The sequence below is a fragment of the Haliaeetus albicilla genome, chromosome 1 (genome assembly GCF_947461875.1).
Source record: "Haliaeetus albicilla chromosome 1, bHalAlb1.1, whole genome shotgun sequence".
In the NCBI taxonomy this organism is placed as follows: Eukaryota; Metazoa; Chordata; class Aves; order Accipitriformes; family Accipitridae; genus Haliaeetus; species Haliaeetus albicilla.
In genome coordinates, this window is record NC_091483.1 from 13,924,517 (window position 1) to 13,942,985 (window position 18,469).

Here is an 18,469-nt window from a genome sequence, read left to right on the forward strand (position 1 = left end):
GCTCTGCCCTTTGCCTAACACCTCACCTGGAGATGCAGCAGCATTTCATTTATCCTACTTGTCTCAGAAAATAGAAATGGAGCTGGCCGCCTTCTTCACTCTCAGCCGTTTAAATTAAGATGATAGCATAGGTGGTAAGGTTTCCTTCAAGAGGAGAGAGACCATTGCAACTTAGAGTGGTACAACCATGTCGTTTCCTGAGTACGATCAAATGGCAATTTCCTACATTTACCAGAAAAGTCAGTATTGCGATTGCAGAAAGTTTGGGGAGTTGGCTGAAGTTGGCTGTGCCTACCAACAGCAGCCAGACAGGGGTTTGGTCAGTGGTGGTTTATGGGTTTTTCTTCCTGTATATGTCTGCCCCATACTGTACAAAGAACAACTGCTGCCAGGAGTGCTAAATCCTGACCTCAGGCCAGGATGCTGCCCTTTGACAGTGCCCCAAAACCCCCAAGCTGGAACGAAAATCAGACCTTTACTTCACTAGACTTTGGATCTTGAATGGCACCACAGGAGGGATGCTCAGTTTGGTCACAGACAGTGAAACAGCCAGCCTTTCCCCTCCAGGATACGCATTCAAGCCTCGCTGAAGTCACTAATGATCAACCACCCCGGCTTCACTGAGCTCGCAAGCACATTTTTTGGTCCACAGGTTTGCTCTGTGCCGGGCTGCCTCCGAGTCACCCTCCAGTCCTCTCCCCCATAAGCTTCAGTGACCAGGGCTTGTTGTCCACCTCATGGGGGAATTCGCTGCCGTCCTGGCCCCGGCTCAGTGGAGGAGAAATGTATTTAGCCTTGAAGAAGGTTCCATTTTCTCAAGGTGAAAGGGTGAAGGGGTTTTCTCAGGGTAGTCTCTGCTCCCATGTGAAGGACAAGTTGTTCAAAACTGCCTCTCAGCCTGAAATCACCCCCAAATTCTCATCCCCTCCCCCCCTTTTTAAATACCACATTCTTGGATCTATTGCATGACTCTTTCCCTGCCCTCTCCTCGTCAGCCACCGAGTGCATCACTAGTTCATATCGAGAAGCCGAGGCTGAAATGTCACACAAACACACACCTTCAGCAGGAGCTCATGAGAATCCCAGGCAACTCACCAACACTTCCACCAAGTAGTAAAGAGGTAATAAAGCCAGTATCATTTCAGACTATTTGCTGCCTCAGAGCACCTCTCTGGCTTCAGCCAGCTCCGCAAGTCACACGCTGCCTGCTCCATGCCTTACTCCCAGGATCTGGAGATGGAGGTGGCATCAGCTCCGAAAGCCAGGTCTGAGCTGCGGTGACAGACCAAACCCCAGGGTGGTAAAGCACTGAAACAAACAGGCTAAAGAGGAGTCAGGGCAGATTGACATACAGCAATGGAGGGATTCAGTATTTCCCCTGAAGACAGCCGTGCCAGGCAGAGCGATGCTTTCACGCTGCAGGGATCAGCATCCGACCGTGCCTTTCTCTGTAAATTGTCTTCTGGACTTAGAGCTACTGCAAGTCTATTACTGAGAGCCTGCATCAATCCCCTAATATATCTGGGATACAGAGGCAAAATTAGAATTTCTTTCAAAGAAAGAAACTAGAAGATAATGAATTCAGAAAGCCTAGCTGCTCTCTGAGGAAAACAACAGCAGTTTCACCCAACCTCCAGCGTGTACCTGCAGAGGGAAGAGTACTTTTCTATGTCTCAGAAAGCTGCCCTGGAAGGACAAAATCTACTCATAATTAGATCTATGTTTGATGCATTACAAGTAGGCAATTCACAGAGGAATTTGCTATTGAATACATAAAACATTTTTGCAGGGTGCAAAATCAATTCTAGGCACAGCCCAGGTGGCATTTGCCATGACTTGTCTGCATTACCTCGGCAGAACAACCCCTCCGGCACACAGCTGGTGAGAGGAGACAGTCCAGCCAGCCGCGTGGGAAGCTGGCAGCTACCAACCCTTGCCTTCACGGCTGGGGATTAGCAAAACCTCCAGCTTTGCCAGCTCACCTGCCCCAGCCCAGGGCAGCGGGGCCAGGGGCTGCTCAGCTACGTGCAACGCGGCGCACGGAAAGAGCGCGAAGCCCAAAACCCCTTCAGATGCCTAAAAGGGAGCCTCCGATTTGGCACGTCCACCAGCACCAAGAGCTTTCCAGCCCGAATTTCGGGCTCCCTGACTCCTGCCGAGGCCGGTCAGAGCCGAGCAAAGCCTCCGTGCTGGGGAGACCCGGAGGGCAAAGCACCCCAGAGCCTCGCCGGCCGGGTTACAAAAGTCATTGGGGGGGGGCACGCCGGTACAGGGGCACTTGCACAACCAGCCGGGACCAGTGACGTGAGGCAGAGCTGGATGCCAGCCAGGGCTGGATGCCGGCCGGGCAGCGGGAGCTGCCCGCAGCCCTGCCTCCGGTGCAGCCCAACCACCGCGCCGCGGCCGAGCACACCCCCGGGGGGAAAGTCCAGCCTCGGGCTTGGTTGCCGGTTCCACCGCTCCAGCCCCTCTTCCATTACAAATTTACCGGCTGGAAACTGATGACTGGCAAGTTTACTTACCGAGACACCAAGGTACCATGAAACCAGGGTAACACAGCGTGAAAAACAGAAGTTGCGTTTATTTTCTAAGATGAACATTAACACCATTTTACCTGAGGAGCGCGGTGCCCGGACAATGATCCTCAGCATCGCCATGTCAAAGACAACAGTTCTCCGTCAGTGCCCACCACTTTGCTTTTCAAGAGGAGCCCAGACAGCAGCAATGCAGCTTAGTACATAAATATGCCGTGTGTGATTTGCAGAGCAGCTTCCAAAATACAGTTACTCAGATCGGAGAACTCTAGGACTCCGATTTGTAACTGTTTAGATCAGGCAGGGTATAAGTATTGCACCCCTACCACTGGAAAAACAGCTGAGCCTGCTCAAATGGGACTGGAAACAGGACACTGGATGATCTCAAGGGCTTCGACAGTCAGGTGGTGAGATGGTCGAGTCCCCAGGTGAGCCCTATTACACTTGACCTCTCAGCCTCAAACCTGCTAACGAGCAACACAATCTGCACAAGCAACACACATGCTGAGACAGCCCATGCCCGGGTTTGTTGCAGGCCACACGGCAGTCAGTCAGCAGAGATGCTCACCTTCAAAGCCAGGCAGATATTCTCTACCCCAGACCACAGCTGCCCAGTGCATAAGGGCAGGAGCACGGGAAGTTCCTTCACCGCCCCTTAGCAATGCCAGGGTGAAGTTCCGTAAAAAAAACTGTACAAAACCAGAGTTAAAGCTCTCTGGCATGGCCCTTCTCACCTTTCCCCTCTCCTCAGCTCAGGCTCACCATCCCAGTAAGCTGGAATTTTAGCCCCTGCTCGGAGTTTATTTTCTTGACGCAGGAATCAAATACATCATTTTGCAATCTGCTGAAAGGGGAAGGAAGAGCGGATCTCAGCCAGACCTCCCGGAGAAGAGAGGAAGAAAGTCCTCTACACAGCCCATCCCCAAAAACTGCGCTTCCTCTGACACAATGGAAGACACTAAACCCACCTGAGGTCACGCTCCTCCCAAGAGAGATCTATTTGCACCTTGAAGGGGAAGGGGAGAAGGAAGGAAAAACGATGCTCACACCAAGAAGACTCTCCTTACCTTGACCTAAGAAACCCTCACTCCCAAAACAGTCACTGGGAAGGAGGCTGAATCTTCTGCCCCTTGGAGCACGTGGCAAAGAGCAGGGTTTGCCGACCACCTCCGGATGGGCAGCAGGGAGGGCCTGGGCACCAGCTGCAATGAATGGTGCTAATGGGCAGCCCCAGCCTAAAATCCTCCTGCCTCTAAATGCCTGCGTGCCGGGAAGCGCGTGACCACCGGGAGCTCCACAGGGCCAGCGCCTCCACGGATTTGGGCTCTGGAAAAGCATCAATGGATGCTGTGCAAATCCCAGGCTCTTCACGGCGCTCACTCTTACCTGCCTCCCATTTGCCCCATGCTCTCGGTAGAGGCAGGTGAACCGCCCCTGCACCACTAAGGGCTCCAGTACCTGCCAGTGGGTCAGGGGGACACGGCAGCCCTCCCGGTCCTTGCAGAGCCTGGCCTTTCTAGAGTCCTCCAAAAACGATGTCACCATCTGATAGCTGTTCAGAAGCTACCACCAAAACACTGATGGTCACACTGACGTCCTAACTGGACAATGTGCCCATTTCTGTCTGTCGGAAGACAGACTAAAGGTTGAATGGAAATAATTTCCCCCGGGTGCTAAATGGAAATGAGTTGTCCTCCCCTTCCTCAGATGCTGGCAAGCACGAGAGCACAAGTGGCTGCAGTGGCTCTAAGGAGAGCTATTCACACACCAATTCCCTTCAACGTCACTAGCATTGTAAAAGGAAATTAAAATGGCTTTGCCCCAAGAAGCTAGGTGGCAGGTCTTCGGAGCATAAATAATTATTCAAAAAATTAAGTGTCCGAAAACAGATTCAGAGAGTTACTGAGCAAGTCAAACCAAAGGCTGGCTGCCGCATGTAGAAGTCTTGGAAATTTTGATTCAACAGGCAGACACCTCTTAGGCAGATGCCCTCTTCTAAATATGAAGTACTCTATTTAATCATCTGCGCTGCAGTATATGATGTTCGTATCTGAGATGAAGTGACATGCATGTTTATTTAACGAGATGTCAGAATTGTCACTACCATTCCCTCTCTCCTCCTTAGCTGCGTGGAAGACTTTACCATCTGCTGCCCAGACTTCTTGCTACTCATTTCTCAGTGAGACAGATATTGGGTTAAAGTGGCAAAGCTCCACTTTGAGACGCTTTAGTCACTGAAACGCTTGAGAAATCAGAGCTGAGTGCTTTGGAAAGCTATCTCAGCTATCTATGGCAATGCTGCCTGTTTTAAACATCCATCCTCTGCCTGCCGCTACCTCAGGTGAACCCGTTTTGGGGCAGCCTCCCTCAAACCTACCGAGATCCCCACATCTGCCACCAAGTCCTGGCTCCCAGCTTCTTCCCAGGTGCCCAAAACCAAGGTGAAGCACAAAGGGGAGAGCAGCCAAAAACTTCCAGCCCCACTGCTTGGGCAGGGAGGATGCCCCACAGCAGGGCGATGGCAGGGAGGCTGGCACATGGTTTTTGGAGGACTCTAGAAAGGGCTCCTGGGGATGTGGCAGGGCAAAGGGGCATCCCATGGGAAAGCAGCCAGCAGCCACCAACCCAGGCGATGGCTTCGCTCCTGGCAGAAATAAGGTGCTGGGATGCACGTGCACTATGAAGTTAGAAACCACCACGCTCGCAGCCACCCATGCTGCGCAGAGGCAAACCACCACAGGTTTTTTCCTGTTAATCCCCTGTGATATTTCAGTGACTACTGTCCATCCCCCCTCCAAGGACCGTATTTTCCTGAAAATGCTGGCAGTGTTAGGGCAGCAGTACCAAACACAGCACAAGTGCTTTCCTGACATAGGGATGACTGGTGGGGAGGAGCTGCCTGACCAAGGAGGTGGAAGGATCATTATCCCAAGGAAGGTTGTGGAAGTTTTGTGGAAATCACTGGTTTTACTACATGCTAGAAAAACGTTAGTCCTATGCATATTTTTTAATAAGTAACATAGTTCCACTGGGCCTGGGATTTCCACAGCATTGGAAAAGGATTAACAGTCTGTCCACTAAGCAGGATGTTTGAAACATCAGCATCTCCAGGGCAACAAGTCAAAAAGTTAAGAAAAAAAAAATTTTCTCACAGTCTATGCAGACTCTGGCCTGGACCCCTTCTCTCGCCTTGCTCACTGTTCCCAGCTAGTGGAAACGTCAGCCAGACGTGCGTAAGATAGCTGAGACTGCTCTCCAAAGAAACTTCTCTTTTTTTCTCCAAGTCACGTGGACCTAAAATTAATTGCATCTTTTGTGTATTTTCATAAGGATTTTATTTTCCATGGCAGGCTATTGGGACTTTTGAATCACCCCAAGAGACACCAAGCAAACACCGATTCATATTTTGGAGCTAAATCACCACTCTTCTCAAATCCCGGGGACAAAGCAGTAGGTGTGGAAAACAGCATTGTGCATCACCAGTAACTTTTGTTTCTTTCAAAAACACCTTTGTTATTGTCGTGCTGGCTTGGTCACACACAGCATAGGAAAGCCAACACCCTAAACAGCACAGAAAAGCACATTCAGTACAGTGGGGAGCAGGAAACCTCTCCTTCCTCCTCCTCGCAGATCACATGAGGAGGTGGTTTGGCCTAAACCCAGCTACTTGAGTCATCAGAGTAATAAACCGAGTAACAGATCACACCTCTCAGCCATTAGTTACTTAACGACTGCCAAGAACTCTGGGCAGCGAGCAGCTCCGTGAAACGTGCTGGAGCAGGAGCTGGGGAGCGGCGGCAGGGAGGACGAGCAGCCAGCTCTGGGGGCAAAGGGTTTTCCCATGGGGCAGGAGAAGCAGGATGAAGAGCCATCAGGCTTAGATGCACCTGAATGTCAGCGACCGCCCGACAGGAGCGGAGGACGGGGAGCTCAGAGTCGGCCCCAGCTGCCTCGTCTCCTGAGCAGGACCACAAAGTCAGCCAGCAGCTTCCCTGTCACCAAGTCTGTAATCTGCCAGCGGGGTTGTGGCAGATAATGCAACACAGCCTGGGTTACCGATCCCTAAGGCCGCTGCTGTTATATATTTTCTTCGCCAAATCCCGCCAAAACGCCGGGGCCATTAGGCTAGCTCATGGATTACTTGGATCACCAAGTAATGATCACTCTTTCCTTTCACAAGTGTCTGGTCTTCTAGAAAGGGGAAGAAAAAAAAAGCTGGTTACAGATCATCACACACAAGCATGGAAACAAACTCACGAGTTCGCCCTTCTGATAAGGGTGTCCAGACTTGAGAGCAGACAAGCCCAGTCAGCTGCCGAGTCTGGTTAGCCAGGAACCAGGGCTCACAGTTTGGCATGGCAATCAAGCCTCTCTCTCTACCATGCAGATATAAAGCAGAGAGGATATGAATCAGAGCTGAGAGATCTGAAAGGAGTGGTCAGTGTGTCTGAAGGCAGAGAAAGCCGAGCTCCAGCCCTTCCCTCCACAGCTCTCCGGCTGCATCTCCCCTGTGGTCCCAGCACTGGCCGATCTCTGTCGAGGGCAGGCAGCACGACTGCTTCATTTTACAAAAAACAAAACTGAAGAAGTCAGAGGGGTACTAATTACCTACCTTAAAGCATTTAATTAACTTTCTCACTCTTTAGTTATCCTTATTTAAAATCACTTAATCATGAGAGTGCCAAACATTTGGCTTATGGAGGGGTAGAGCCTACCCACGGCCAGGTGTAAGTTTAAGCACCCAGCTCCAGGACCCACCTTTGAAACTGCAGCAGCTCTATACACGTTCCAACTTACTCTCTTTAATAGAAGAGCAGTGTAGAGAGAAAAACACTTGTCAGTAGAGGGCTTGTGAGACTACCACCATCTATGCTTCGATAATCAAAAAAGGAAACAAGGAACAAAGATAGATAGATAAAATTACAGTTGAGAATAATAGATTAGCACAAGCCTTCAGGGATGGAATCAGGATGGCTCATAACTGAAATCAGTCAGAGCCAGGAGGGTTCAAAGCATCAATGGTACAAGGCATCAAAAACAGCTCAGAAATGAGAGGGAGACAGAGAAAAGCCTTAAGTGGGGAAGAAAAGCAAGTAGAGGATGGGCAGAAAGAAGCTAACAGATACCTCCATCATCCCAGAAAGCTCTAGAAATTCTCCCAAGACATCTCTGAACCCCTAGCAAGTATCCTCCAAAATCCAGGCAAGAAGAGTGGTCCCAGGTGACAGAAGAAAGACAAACGATGCACCTGCCTTCAAAAGGGGAGGAAAGAGTTACTGCAGGGACCCTTGCGCCACAAAAATCCGAACCATCCCGGCAGCGATGCGGATGCTGTAGGGAAGGACCTGGCAAATACAAAGGTCTGTGACTGCAATGGAGAGTAACACGGCACGGCCGCAGAAGAGGCAAGGGCAAATTTGTGGTGGGTGAGTGCTGGAGGGCTGTGCACAGGACGTGGTGGGGAAGCGCAGCTTCTCGCTTCTGGGCTGGGGCAGGCAAGGAGAGGCTTGAGGAGAAAGCAGTAAGAAAAAGAGGTTTAGAAGACATGATCTGAAGGAAGTACGTTTCTTTTTTCCAGGGAAAAAAAAAGAAAAGAAGAAAAAAAAAAGAACTACCAAGAGGCCCGTGACAAACGGTCTTCAAGTAGATTAAAAGGTTGCTAGAACAAGGGCAGTGACCAACTGCTCTTCATGTCTCCCAGAGCCAAGACAAGATGCAATCCCCCTTCCAGCCCTGGGGAAAGCAGGGTACGCTGCTACGCTTAGGAGAGGTAAGCACCTATGTTGACCTGAAGTCAGAGCTCTCATCACATCAGAGCACCAACCCACTGGAAAAGAGGAAAGCCCACCTTTCTGGTGACACCTGGCAATTGTTTCCGGCCCCGGAAGGCCAGTTTAGTCCCCGGAGCCGCGAAAAATCCCTTTTCCATATATCCTGAGGTGCGCCTGCACATGTGCTCACCAACAAAAGCAGCCGCACCTTTCCGGGAGCTCTGAGGGGTTGTGAAATTTCCTTCGTTGGCAGCTTAAAAGGAGGGTGCACATCCCCCGTAAAGGCAGCCTGCAAATCATTCATCCTGATGGCGCAAAGAAAAAAAAAAAAGCAAAGTTAAGATCCTCTCCAAAACTTGACTTCTGCTCGGCGGTGGAGCCCGGCCTGTGTTTCTCCCTGCCCTTAACCCCCCGAGCCCAGCGGGGGAAAAAAACCCACCCGAGAGCAGGACTGAGACCCCTAAAACACAGGGATGAGCTGCCGTGCCCTGCTCCCACTCCTCCCGGGGAGGGAAAACACGAGGGGAACCGGGTGGGGGGCGAGCAGGGGAGGTTTTTAAGCAGAGCCGGGCCTAAGGCTGCGCTGCAGCAGCGTCTCCCACGGAAGACCACCCCACCCGCCACGAGTGGCCTCTGGGACACACCACACCACACACACACACACCCCGCTCCGGGGGCCAGACCCCCGTTGTAAGGGGTCGCTCCCCCGCCGAGCGCCCGGGACACGGCGCGGAGGGAGGGGTGCGTGGGCGCTCCGCGCTGACACACGCGTGGGAGAACCCCGCTCCCCCCACCAAGCTGAACCGGCCGGAGCGACCGCCGGCGGGGGGGGGGGGGGGGGGGTGGGTCACGGGGCCACCCACCCCCGCGCCGTGACGCCCGTGGGAACGCCACACCGCCCCTCTGGCGTCACCAGTGGAAAACCTCCGCCGGGCGAGACCACTCCACTGCGGCGGAGGGGGGGGCGGGGGGGAGGATGCGCGGCCCCCTTCCCGGCGCAGCGCGTCCCCCACCCTCAGGCAGCGGCAGAGCGACCGCCGGCAGGCGCGGCCCCGCCGGTCCGCCGCGGTGCGAGCTGCGGGCGGGCGGCGGGTGCACCGCGGTGCGGCCGTTGTTCCCCCCCCCGGGGGTGCGGGTGGTAGGTGCCGGATGTACCGGCTGCGCGGGCCGCCGCCGCCGCCGCCGCCTCTATAAGCGCCGCCGCGGGGCGGGCGCGGGAGCCGCTGCTCGACCCGTCTCCGTCCCGTCTGTCGTCCCGCCGGGAGCATGTACCAGAGCCCTGCGCGCTGCCTCTGCTCGGCGCTGCCCGCCCTCTGCTGCGCCCCCGCCTCGGCCTCCCTCCTGCCGCCAAGGCCCCGCGCGACCCCTCACCAGCCGCCGCCGTCTCCCCTCGGTCCCGCCGCCCCCCGGGTGGCGGCAGCAGCGGCGGGCGGCCCGCCCGTCCCGGGGGCTCTGCCCCGCACAGGTGGGTACCGGGGAAGCGGGGGGGGGGGTGGGCCTTGCTCTGCCCCCGGACGCAGGCCGGTGGCGTGGAGCGAACCCACGTCCTCGCGGGGTGACTCTTGGCCTGCCCGAACGGGTCAGGGTCGGAGAGCTGAACCGTTCGTTCTCCGCTCGTCCGGGGTTGCGGTTCGCGTGGGACGGCCTCCACTCGTGGTAGGGTTTTGGTTTTTTTCTTCCGCTACAGGCAGCGCCTGGGAATAAGCCCCAGGTTACGCTCAGGCAGGTAAAGCCGTCAGCCTCCTGCTCGCCCGTGACGTTAAATGATTACGCCCCGCTCTTCGCTCCCAAAATGAGACTTGGGGAAGCGTTCGCGGTCCCGCGTGTCCCTGGGTGCACGCTCTGACCGGGGCCCGTGCGAGGACCCACGGCGAGGCTTGGAGCGCTGACGTGCCCGCCGGGTCTCTGCCGTTCGGATTCAGCCTTAAGCCGCATCGACTGATGGGCAGCTTGCCTCTGACCGTGGAGGAGAGGATCCCGGTGGAAGCTGGGGCCGCATCCACCTCTTCTCCAGGCTGCTGCTGGTGGGAGAGGTGAAATGTCCGACGCCCTTTATGCAATATCTGGGGCTGTACTACTTACCCGGCGTGCAGGAGATCTGCTTTTCCCTACTGTCCTCAGCTGGGGTTGGGGTGAAGTGTGTTCATTCCCTGTCGGTGCTGTTACAGGAGGGGTCTACAAGCCAGGCTGGGGCAGGGTGCTTCCATTCCTCCTGTTGAAGCCAGGCCAGGATGCCAAACAGCAGGATCGAAGCTTCACGGAGCTACGGGGAAGAGGAGCGTATGTGCGTGCGAGCTGGCAAAGTCGTGCTCGTGATTAGAGCACTCGTGAGAAAAAGGGTTTCCAGAGCTCGTGCCAAGCGCTGATTCTGTGTATTACTTGGGGAAGGATTTGAGGTTCCCTCCTCTTTTTGGTGTTGCCTGTTGACTAGGCAGCACCTCCCTTGCTGTGATGTCTTGGCACCCTCACACGAGGATTCAGACTCCCTTCTGCGTAAGACTGGCCTAGTTGCCAAAATCAGGACTCGAACTCCAAGCAGCAGCAACCACCGCTTTGAATGCGGGTGGCACAGGGCTGCGATCCCATGGCTGACCCGAACAAGGCTATACACGTAGTATGATACCCTGTAGCATAGGATTTGTCACGTGGGGATGACATCTGCGAAGTTTCACCTAGAATTGGGGTTGCAGGGAGGGCGTCTCCGGCTGCTACCGGCCTCCTCGGCTGCGGGGGGTGATGCAACTACAGACCAGGCTGTAGGTGTGGCAGAGCCGTTCCCCTGGCAGTGAAATCCCGGCAGTGAACAAGGTGGGGGCTCTCAGCCAAAAGCAGTGCTGGGAGGTAGGAGATGAAAGGATGGGAAACCAGAATGCTGTTCACCTTACCCAAAAGGTAAGGGCCCTGGCTCCGAAACCCCTCTGCAGCCCCCTGGTCTGCCTGCACGCTGCAGCCCTCAGCTTTGAGGCAAAGTGCTTAAACTCAAGTCCGTGACTGCTCATTGCCTGAGGTCCTAGAAGTTCATATCTTCTGTGCTATTGCTGGATGACACAGGAAACCTTGAACTTTGCACCCTGTTCTTCTGAAGTTTAATGAACAGTTTAAATTCTTTCCCCGCCCTTACTGTGCTGAGGCACCACCCTTGCTGAGAGGAAGGCTTTTTATTTTAAACACCTTGAATAGTAATTGCTGAGCTGGCGTTCCCTATTGCAACATTGCACAGAGAGAATCGCTTCCATGTTCACTGCCCACCGCTAAAGTGCAAGCTCAGGAGTCCACTTGTTCCTCTGCATACACCAGCACCACGGTGCCACAGTGCCAGCAGCAGACATTAACCCAGCAAGTAACAGGGCATTTAACTTGGAACTGTAAGGATCTCAGAACAGTGACCTTGTACTTGCCTCACTGCCACAGACATGTTAAGCATTGCAAAAACAACAAATGGATTTTGTGTTTGGAGTTTCAATGAGCAGGCTGCCAGTCTGGCCCCTGTTCTGCAGAACAATTCAGTCTGTGCTGTGACTGTTTCAGCACTTTGGGGACAAAGAACTTGTGCAGTTCATCAGTCATCTTAAGCTGGAGTCTTCCTGCAGGAGTCCCCCTTCAGCCAAGGACTCCCAAGCCACCTACAACAGCCCTGAAAGCATTTGATTTACAGCCCAGGCCCTCTTTCACCCCGCCTGCCCTGGGCTGTCAAAAGAAGATGGAAGCTTTTTTTCCTTCCTGAGACAATACTGACTTGAAAAGCTGTCGGGTTTGTGCTGCAGCTGGGCTGTAGCACATCCTGTGCAGGTTAGGCTATGCCTGACTCCCCACAAAGAGCTGGCTACCCCATGACCCCAGGGATGACGAGGTTCAGACAATACTCTGGCTTTGTTTGCAGCTTGGCAGGTGCGTGACTGAACTTAGACTTCATCCTGCTGTAACAGATGTGAGCTGCTCAGAACTTTAGGGTAGACTTTTGGCTCCAGATGTGTTGCACCTGGCTTGTCCCTTTCAACATCCTCCCTCTGATTCAGGTCAAGCAATGAGCAGCCTGGGCCCTTGCTTGCTAATGGCTTCGTGGAGCAGAGCAACTCCCCGTTATTCCTTTGGAGAGCCCTGCCTGAGCTGTGTTCATCCGTGGCACTGCCTTCATGTGGACTTCCCACCGCCTGGCTCGTGCTGTGCCGGGAGGGAAGGGCAGGGGTGTGCGGGGCGTAGGGCTCGTGGCCATACTCGGCTGCGGACGGCATCCCTGCGGTACCAGAAAGCACCATGTACTTCTCTCCAGTTGCAGCACTTAACTACGGGTGGTACCTACCCCAAAAATAGGTGAGGAGCTCCCTGTGGAGCTGTCATGAAAAGCTCCATCGATTTCTTTGGGTTTCTGCATGGCTGCCTGGCAGCTCTGGTAGCATGTAAGCTGGACCCTTTTGCAACCAGTTACAGAGCGTGCTTTCGTTCCCGGTCTCTGTCCCCTCACAGCCGTGTCAGGGTCCTGCTTCGCTCGCTATTAAATGGCATTTCTTCTACTTCAGCAGCATTTGGCTTCTTGACAAGAACTGTAAACTAAGAAAGACTGCAGAAACTGAAATGCTTTAAACACAGTTACCCTAGAAAGACATTTGTGCTTGTGAGCCCAAGCTCACATCTCAGTTTGAGGAACTCCTGGTACTTTAACTAAAAGGATGGAGTTGGGGAGATATGTCCTACATCCAGTTTAAATTCCCAATTTATGACTTCCTTAGAACTGTTCCGAGGCACCATTCTACCAGATTACACATACAAAACATACCATAAACCAAGTATTTTTTAGTGTCTTTGAAAGTACCCATTTTCCTAAAGACAAGGACATGAAACTTCTGCTGCAGGGTCTTTCTTTTCTCTTTTACTCCTTCTAAGTATGTTTATTGAAGTGTTAGGGCTTCCGTCTTCCTGCCTTCCCCTCTAGCCAGGTCTGTCACTATTGTACATCTGTCACCAGCACTTAGGATTTGTAATGCTGTAGTTCAGGCTAGCAAAGGCTAAACATCCAAGTGTGTTGGGTAGCACTCCAAATCTGCCACAAGATGTGAGTGCGAGATGACAAGTCTCTTCTGTTTTTAACTCAAAGGTACAAATAAGCTTACTTAAAAACCGCTGTGGGCCAACAGCAATGCAACGCTGAAGTTCTTTTGCTCAAGATTACCTTTGCAAAATGCATTCAGAGTAAATAAGTTACAACAACGGACAGCAACAGAACTCTTGTCAGCGTTGCCTCTTGTGCAAGTTGCTGTGGTGCAAGCGCTGCTGCCCATGCTTGAAGGGAAACCAAGTGTCCAGGCAAGCTACTTGGGCAGAGCACTGAGAAGTACTCCCCGGGTGTTGTGGCAAGGGTCAGAGCAAAACCCTCCCCCTGCGGAAGGGTTGGAAGAGATCTTGGGGCATGCACGGCAGTGCCAAGGACTTGCTATGGAGATGTGTAGGAATATCATCAACTCTGGGCAAACTCCTCCACAGCTATCCTGAAGCTCGTCCCTTAACACTAACAGTCTCCAGTGTGTTTGCAGTAAGCGAGCCTCAGGGCGCTTAGAGCTGCACGGCGGTACCGGCTGTGCTCTTGTGAAGTGGGAGAAGGAAGTATTTTACAGCATGCTAGTCACCAGGGCTGCTGTCTGAAAGGGATGGCTCTGCTGCTTCACCCCTGCTAAGGGAAGAGGGCTGCAGCCACCTCCTGCGCATAAGCCAAAGGGCAAAACAGGGAGCGGGGGGACAACACCTTCCCCCGTGGCAGCTGTGACCCTGTGTGGGATGGGGGGACCTCCCTGCAGGAGACACGGGGCTGGGGTGGGGGGCTGACTGCTAGCAAGCATTGACAGGTAGAGGTGGGGGACAGCTGCTTATTTGCAGGAGGTGTGCTTAAGATGGCAAAAGGAGCAGGAGGTCACTGGGGAGGACCACAGGGCGTGCTGGAAGCTGCCAAGCTGGGGCACAGCGCAAAGGAGCCAGGAGCCAAAGGGAGAAAGGAGAGCGAAAGGAATGAGAGTAGGGGCGTGAAGGGGAGCTGGAGAGACCCCCGTCTCCTCTCCACATCCCAAGGTCTAAGCCAGCAGAAGCACCTGGCTGCAACATTGCTGCTTTGGGGGCAAATGAAGCTGTGATCAGAGATTCCTATTAAATATTAACCTGAGGGAATGGGTCACCCCGCCTGCCGCTCTGCAGGCAGGAGGCCCGCAGCCCAGAGGCATCCCAAATAGGCGCAGGGTACCGGGCTGTGCAGAGTGCCGTCTCCGTTAGAGACAAGTGCTGCATGTGAAATGAGGAGCAGGCAGCATTTGTCTACCTGCTGGCCTCTCTCCTCTGTGAGGAGGGAAAAAGTACGCTCTATTCTGTTTCCTACAGCATGTGCAGAAGTTAATCTTAGCCCTGCTATTTTGGATGAAAGACTCCTTTCTTCCTTGAGTAGATACCTGCACGATGTCCTAAACCAGACCGTTTGCATGCTGCAGAGGTTAGCAGCCCCTGGTAATAAGCAAAACACAATGAGACTGTGGACAGAACTAACCCTATCTCTGCATCCTTCTTCTTTTATCTCAGATTCAGGAACAGGCTCCTGCACAAACCACAAATTGCTGGCACTGTAACAAGGTTATCTGCGAGGCACCTAAGTGGTGAGAAGAGTCATGGTGGACATCTCTTAATACCTTTTTTTCCTTTCTAGTGTGTTCCATGGGAAACAGCACCAGTCGGCTGTACAGCGCGCTCGCCAAGCCGCTGAGCGGCAGTGCAGTGTCCCAGCACCAGGACTGCCTGGAGCAGCCAGACTCGGCACGGCTGGATCCTATAGACCCCAAGGATTTGCTGGAGGAATGTCAGATCGTTCTGCAGAAACGGCCACCCCGGTTTCAGAGGGACTTTGTGGACCTGAAGAAAAACGCTGCCAGCAACCACCGCCCCATTCGGGTCATGCAGTGGAACATCCTTGCCCAAGGTAGGCGCTGCCTCTAAGCTCAAGGTGTGACCTTGAGATCAAATGCAGCAATGAAAACCTTTAAATGCAGAAGTGTCTACGTAGTTAGGCGTGCCTGGGACTGGCAGAGCAAAGGGACAGAGGTGAATTATGTGAGGCGCAACTGACTGAGGGCCAGGGTGGGAGGGGAGATTTTCAGCACTTGAAATAGTGGCTTGCCTTCCGTTCTATAGGAGAGGAAAAAAGGTCTCTCCTTGCAACTGTGATGCCAAGGGTAGCTCTGAATGCCTGTCTTAACACAGTATATTCAAAAAGCTGTGACCCACCACTTTTAGATAGTTGTTAGCCCCCAGAAAAGACTCATCCTTCCCTAAGTTTTATTCCTTGTAAAGCTTCTCTACAGTTTTCCAATTACTTTATTGGTGAACTGTTCAGGGATTCATATCTGTTATGGCAATTCTTAATTCTTTGGGATAATTTTAACTGATTTTTTTTTTTTTTTCCTCAGACCCCTAAAATCAAGGCTGTAAATTGACTTATGCAACAGTCTCATCTTAAAACCTTTTGGGGTGCGAAATCCCCCATGTAGAGACTGCCTTAACATTCTGCAGTTAAGTAACTCCTATCCCACTGTGTTTTTTTCTTCGGCTTAAGCTGTGGCAGCCACATGTGGAAACACTTGCCACAGCATAGTGACTTTTGGGATGAGGGGGAAGAAGTCTTTAATCTAACTTGTATCTGTAAAGGGAACTTAAATTTTTTTGGAGAGACTTCAGTGTTTTGAGAAGGGGTTCTCAGACCCATTGGCAAGCCTGGCACCCTTAAAGTCAGCAGCTGCTCCTGAAAAACCCCTCACCTGCATATGAACTGACATCCACGCATTTTACAGGGAAAGCAAAAGTGTGGCAAAAGCCTCATGCCGCTTCCCGTTATAAGCCCTTGCGCTGTGACAGACTGCCTGTTCTCGTGCGGGGCTGCAGGCAGCCACTGGCTGCTGCAAGGTGGCAGCTGGATCCCGAGAGCAGAGCCTGGCCTCTGCAAAACCTGGAGGAAGACAGCCCGTTTCAGCTATCGGTAACTTTTTTTTTTAACTCCCCTCCCTCCCTGCTAATTTCAGCTCTCGGAGAAGGCAAAGACAACTTTGTTCAGTGCCCCATGGAAGCTCTGAAATGGGAAGAGAGGAAGTGCCTCATCCTGGAGGAAATCCTTGCCTACAAGCCTGACATCTTGTGCCTGCAAGAAGTCGACCACTACTTTGACACATTTGAGCCACTCCTCAGCCGACTCGGCTACCAGTGTACTTTCTTCCCGAAGCCGTGGTCCCCCTGCCTAGACGTGGAGCAGAACAATGGGCCGGATGGCTGCGCCTTGTTTTTCCTCAAAGACCGCTTTGAGCTCATCAACAGCGCTAACATTCGGCTAACCGCCATGAAGCTGAAGACCAACCAAGTGGCCATAGCTCAGACGCTGAAGTGTAATGAAACTGGAAGACTGTTCTGCATTGCCGTCACTCACCTGAAAGCCCGTACCGGCTGGGAGAGGTTTCGGTCCGCACAAGGCTGCGATCTTCTCCAGAACTTGAAGAGTATTACCCAAGGTGCAAAGATCCCTCTGATCATCTGCGGAGACTTCAATGCGGAGCCTACCGAGGAGGTCTACAGAGAGTTTTCCAACTCCAGCCTCAACTTAAACAGTGCATACAAGCTGCTGAGCCCCGACGGGCAGTCAGAGCCCCCATACACCACCTGGAAGATCCGGCCCTCGGGAGAGTGCCGGCACACGCTGGATTATATCTGGTATTCCCAGCACGCCTTGAATGTGAACTCAGCCCTGGGCTTGCTGACTGAAGAGCAAATTGGGCCCAACAGGCTGCCGTCATTCAATTACCCTTCCGATCACCTGTCTCTGGTGTGTGACTTTAGTTTTAATCAAGACCCCGACAGACTGCTGTGATGTGTTGGAATGCCACCTGGTATTGCAGTGTCTTAACTCACCACTATTTTATTTTAGAGAGAACTTTTGAAGCTGGAAGCCATTGAAGGATGAGGAAATACTGTTGACTAAACATTATTTTGGGCACTTGTTTGGAGTTAGACTTGCCGTTCAGCGCTTGTTAATCTGGAGCCTCCAAGGGAGGAAGAAAGGAGTCGGTGTTCTCGTCATGGTGTTCTTGCCATGTCGAGGTTTGAACACCGGAAGGCAAATGAGCTTTATCCTTTCACTAACCCCTGTGTTTAAGGATTTAATCCTCTAATGAATGGGGAGGCCTTAGTATTTAAATCAAAACACTTGTGTTTGTAAAACAACTTGCCCTGACAGCATGCTGATTTTATTTATTTCACGTTAAGCTTGTGCAAGTACCAAAGGGAACGAGGCTCAACTATTTAGTGAGATTCTCTTAAATCTTTTTCTGTTGCAATACAAAGGAAGTTTAATGCAGTTTAGACATGAACAAATCTAAGCTCATACTAGTGTTGTCTTCTCATTTTTACATGACTTGAGATGATGATTTCATTAAAAGTGAATGGATAATAGCCCAGTGTAAGGAAGGCACTCTGCAGTAAAAGCAGGTAAGGAAATAGAGGCTAATTACTCTCCATCATAATAGTAATATCCTCACTTTCCCAGATGAATGTGCATGTGTCCGTTACACGAGTACAGCCTGTAGGTATGTATACACAGTGACTGTTCCCTTGTCTCTTCTGTGCTTCCCTCCAGAGGACACACCTAACTAGGGAGTATTTCCTCCTCTGCTTCAAGTATTACTTTTCTAAATGGTTTAAATTTGTAGTCTTGTCAATTTTGCTGCTTCAGTAAAGGGCCAATCTTCTTGTTGAAAGACTTTCTTTTATTTATCTTCAGAATCTAAAGCTACACTGGAACCTGCAGAAGATAAAATTTATTTATTGAGAGAAGTTGGTGATCCTGCATCTGACTTGAAATCATACAGCAACAGTGTTCAGGAGCCTCTTTCCGTGGCCCTGGGGAACTCGGGCTAAGCACCTAGGCTACAAGAGAGCTGTGTTAGTATAGTAACTCTTGTGCATGAAGTGGTGCTCATTGGTATGACATAGGTATTGCATATATGGATTGTAAACATGGCACTATGCTGGAAAATGAGGTAGGGAGAGAGGAGGGAAGAGAGACAACAGTTGGAGCTGGGCTGACATTTAGATAGTTGGGAAAGATGAGGCAGAGCAAATAAAGCAGTACTTCCATGTAAAGTAAGGCCCATG

The 18,469-nt window shown here is 52.2% G+C and overlaps 1 protein-coding gene and 1 long non-coding RNA gene across 3 annotated transcripts; one reads left to right on the top strand and one right to left on the bottom strand.

Moving 5' to 3' along the window:
- Positions 1 to 5,476: 5,476 nt before the first annotated feature.
- LOC138684746 (uncharacterized) lies at positions 5,477 to 9,232 on the bottom strand. 2 transcript variants are annotated; one of them, XR_011324009.1, is made up of 3 exons: positions 9,169 to 9,232; positions 8,150 to 8,610; positions 5,477 to 8,040 (listed from the first exon to the last, which is right to left on the bottom strand). It is a non-coding gene; the product is annotated as an uncharacterized lncRNA (long non-coding RNA). The 2 variants fall into 2 exon arrangements; XR_011324007.1 differs by having other exon boundaries at positions 5,477 to 6,725; positions 7,293 to 8,610.
- Positions 9,233 to 9,485: 253 nt separating this feature from the next.
- On the top strand, positions 9,486 to 18,072 carry NOCT (nocturnin). Its single transcript, XM_069779370.1, has 3 exons — positions 9,486 to 9,770; positions 14,985 to 15,254; positions 16,351 to 18,072. The coding sequence occupies exons 1-3, from the start codon at positions 9,572 to 9,574 to the stop codon at positions 17,184 to 17,186; spliced, it is 1,305 nt and encodes a 434-aa protein (XP_069635471.1). The 5' UTR covers positions 9,486 to 9,571; the 3' UTR covers positions 17,187 to 18,072.
- The last annotated feature ends 397 nt before the right edge of the window (positions 18,073 to 18,469 follow it).

Bases quoted from the DNA above. Each gene is read 5' to 3' on its own strand.
- NOCT (XM_069779370.1), top strand. From the start codon at position 9,572: ATGTACCAGAGCCCTGCGCGCTGCCTCTGCTCGGCGCTGCCCGCCCTC. The intron at 9,771-14,984 runs GTGGGTACCGGG...TTTCCTTTCTAG, and splicing joins GGGGGCTCTGCCCCGCACAG to TGTGTTCCATGGGAAACAGC. The intron at 15,255-16,350 runs GTAGGCGCTGCC...TGCTAATTTCAG, and splicing joins GTGGAACATCCTTGCCCAAG to CTCTCGGAGAAGGCAAAGAC.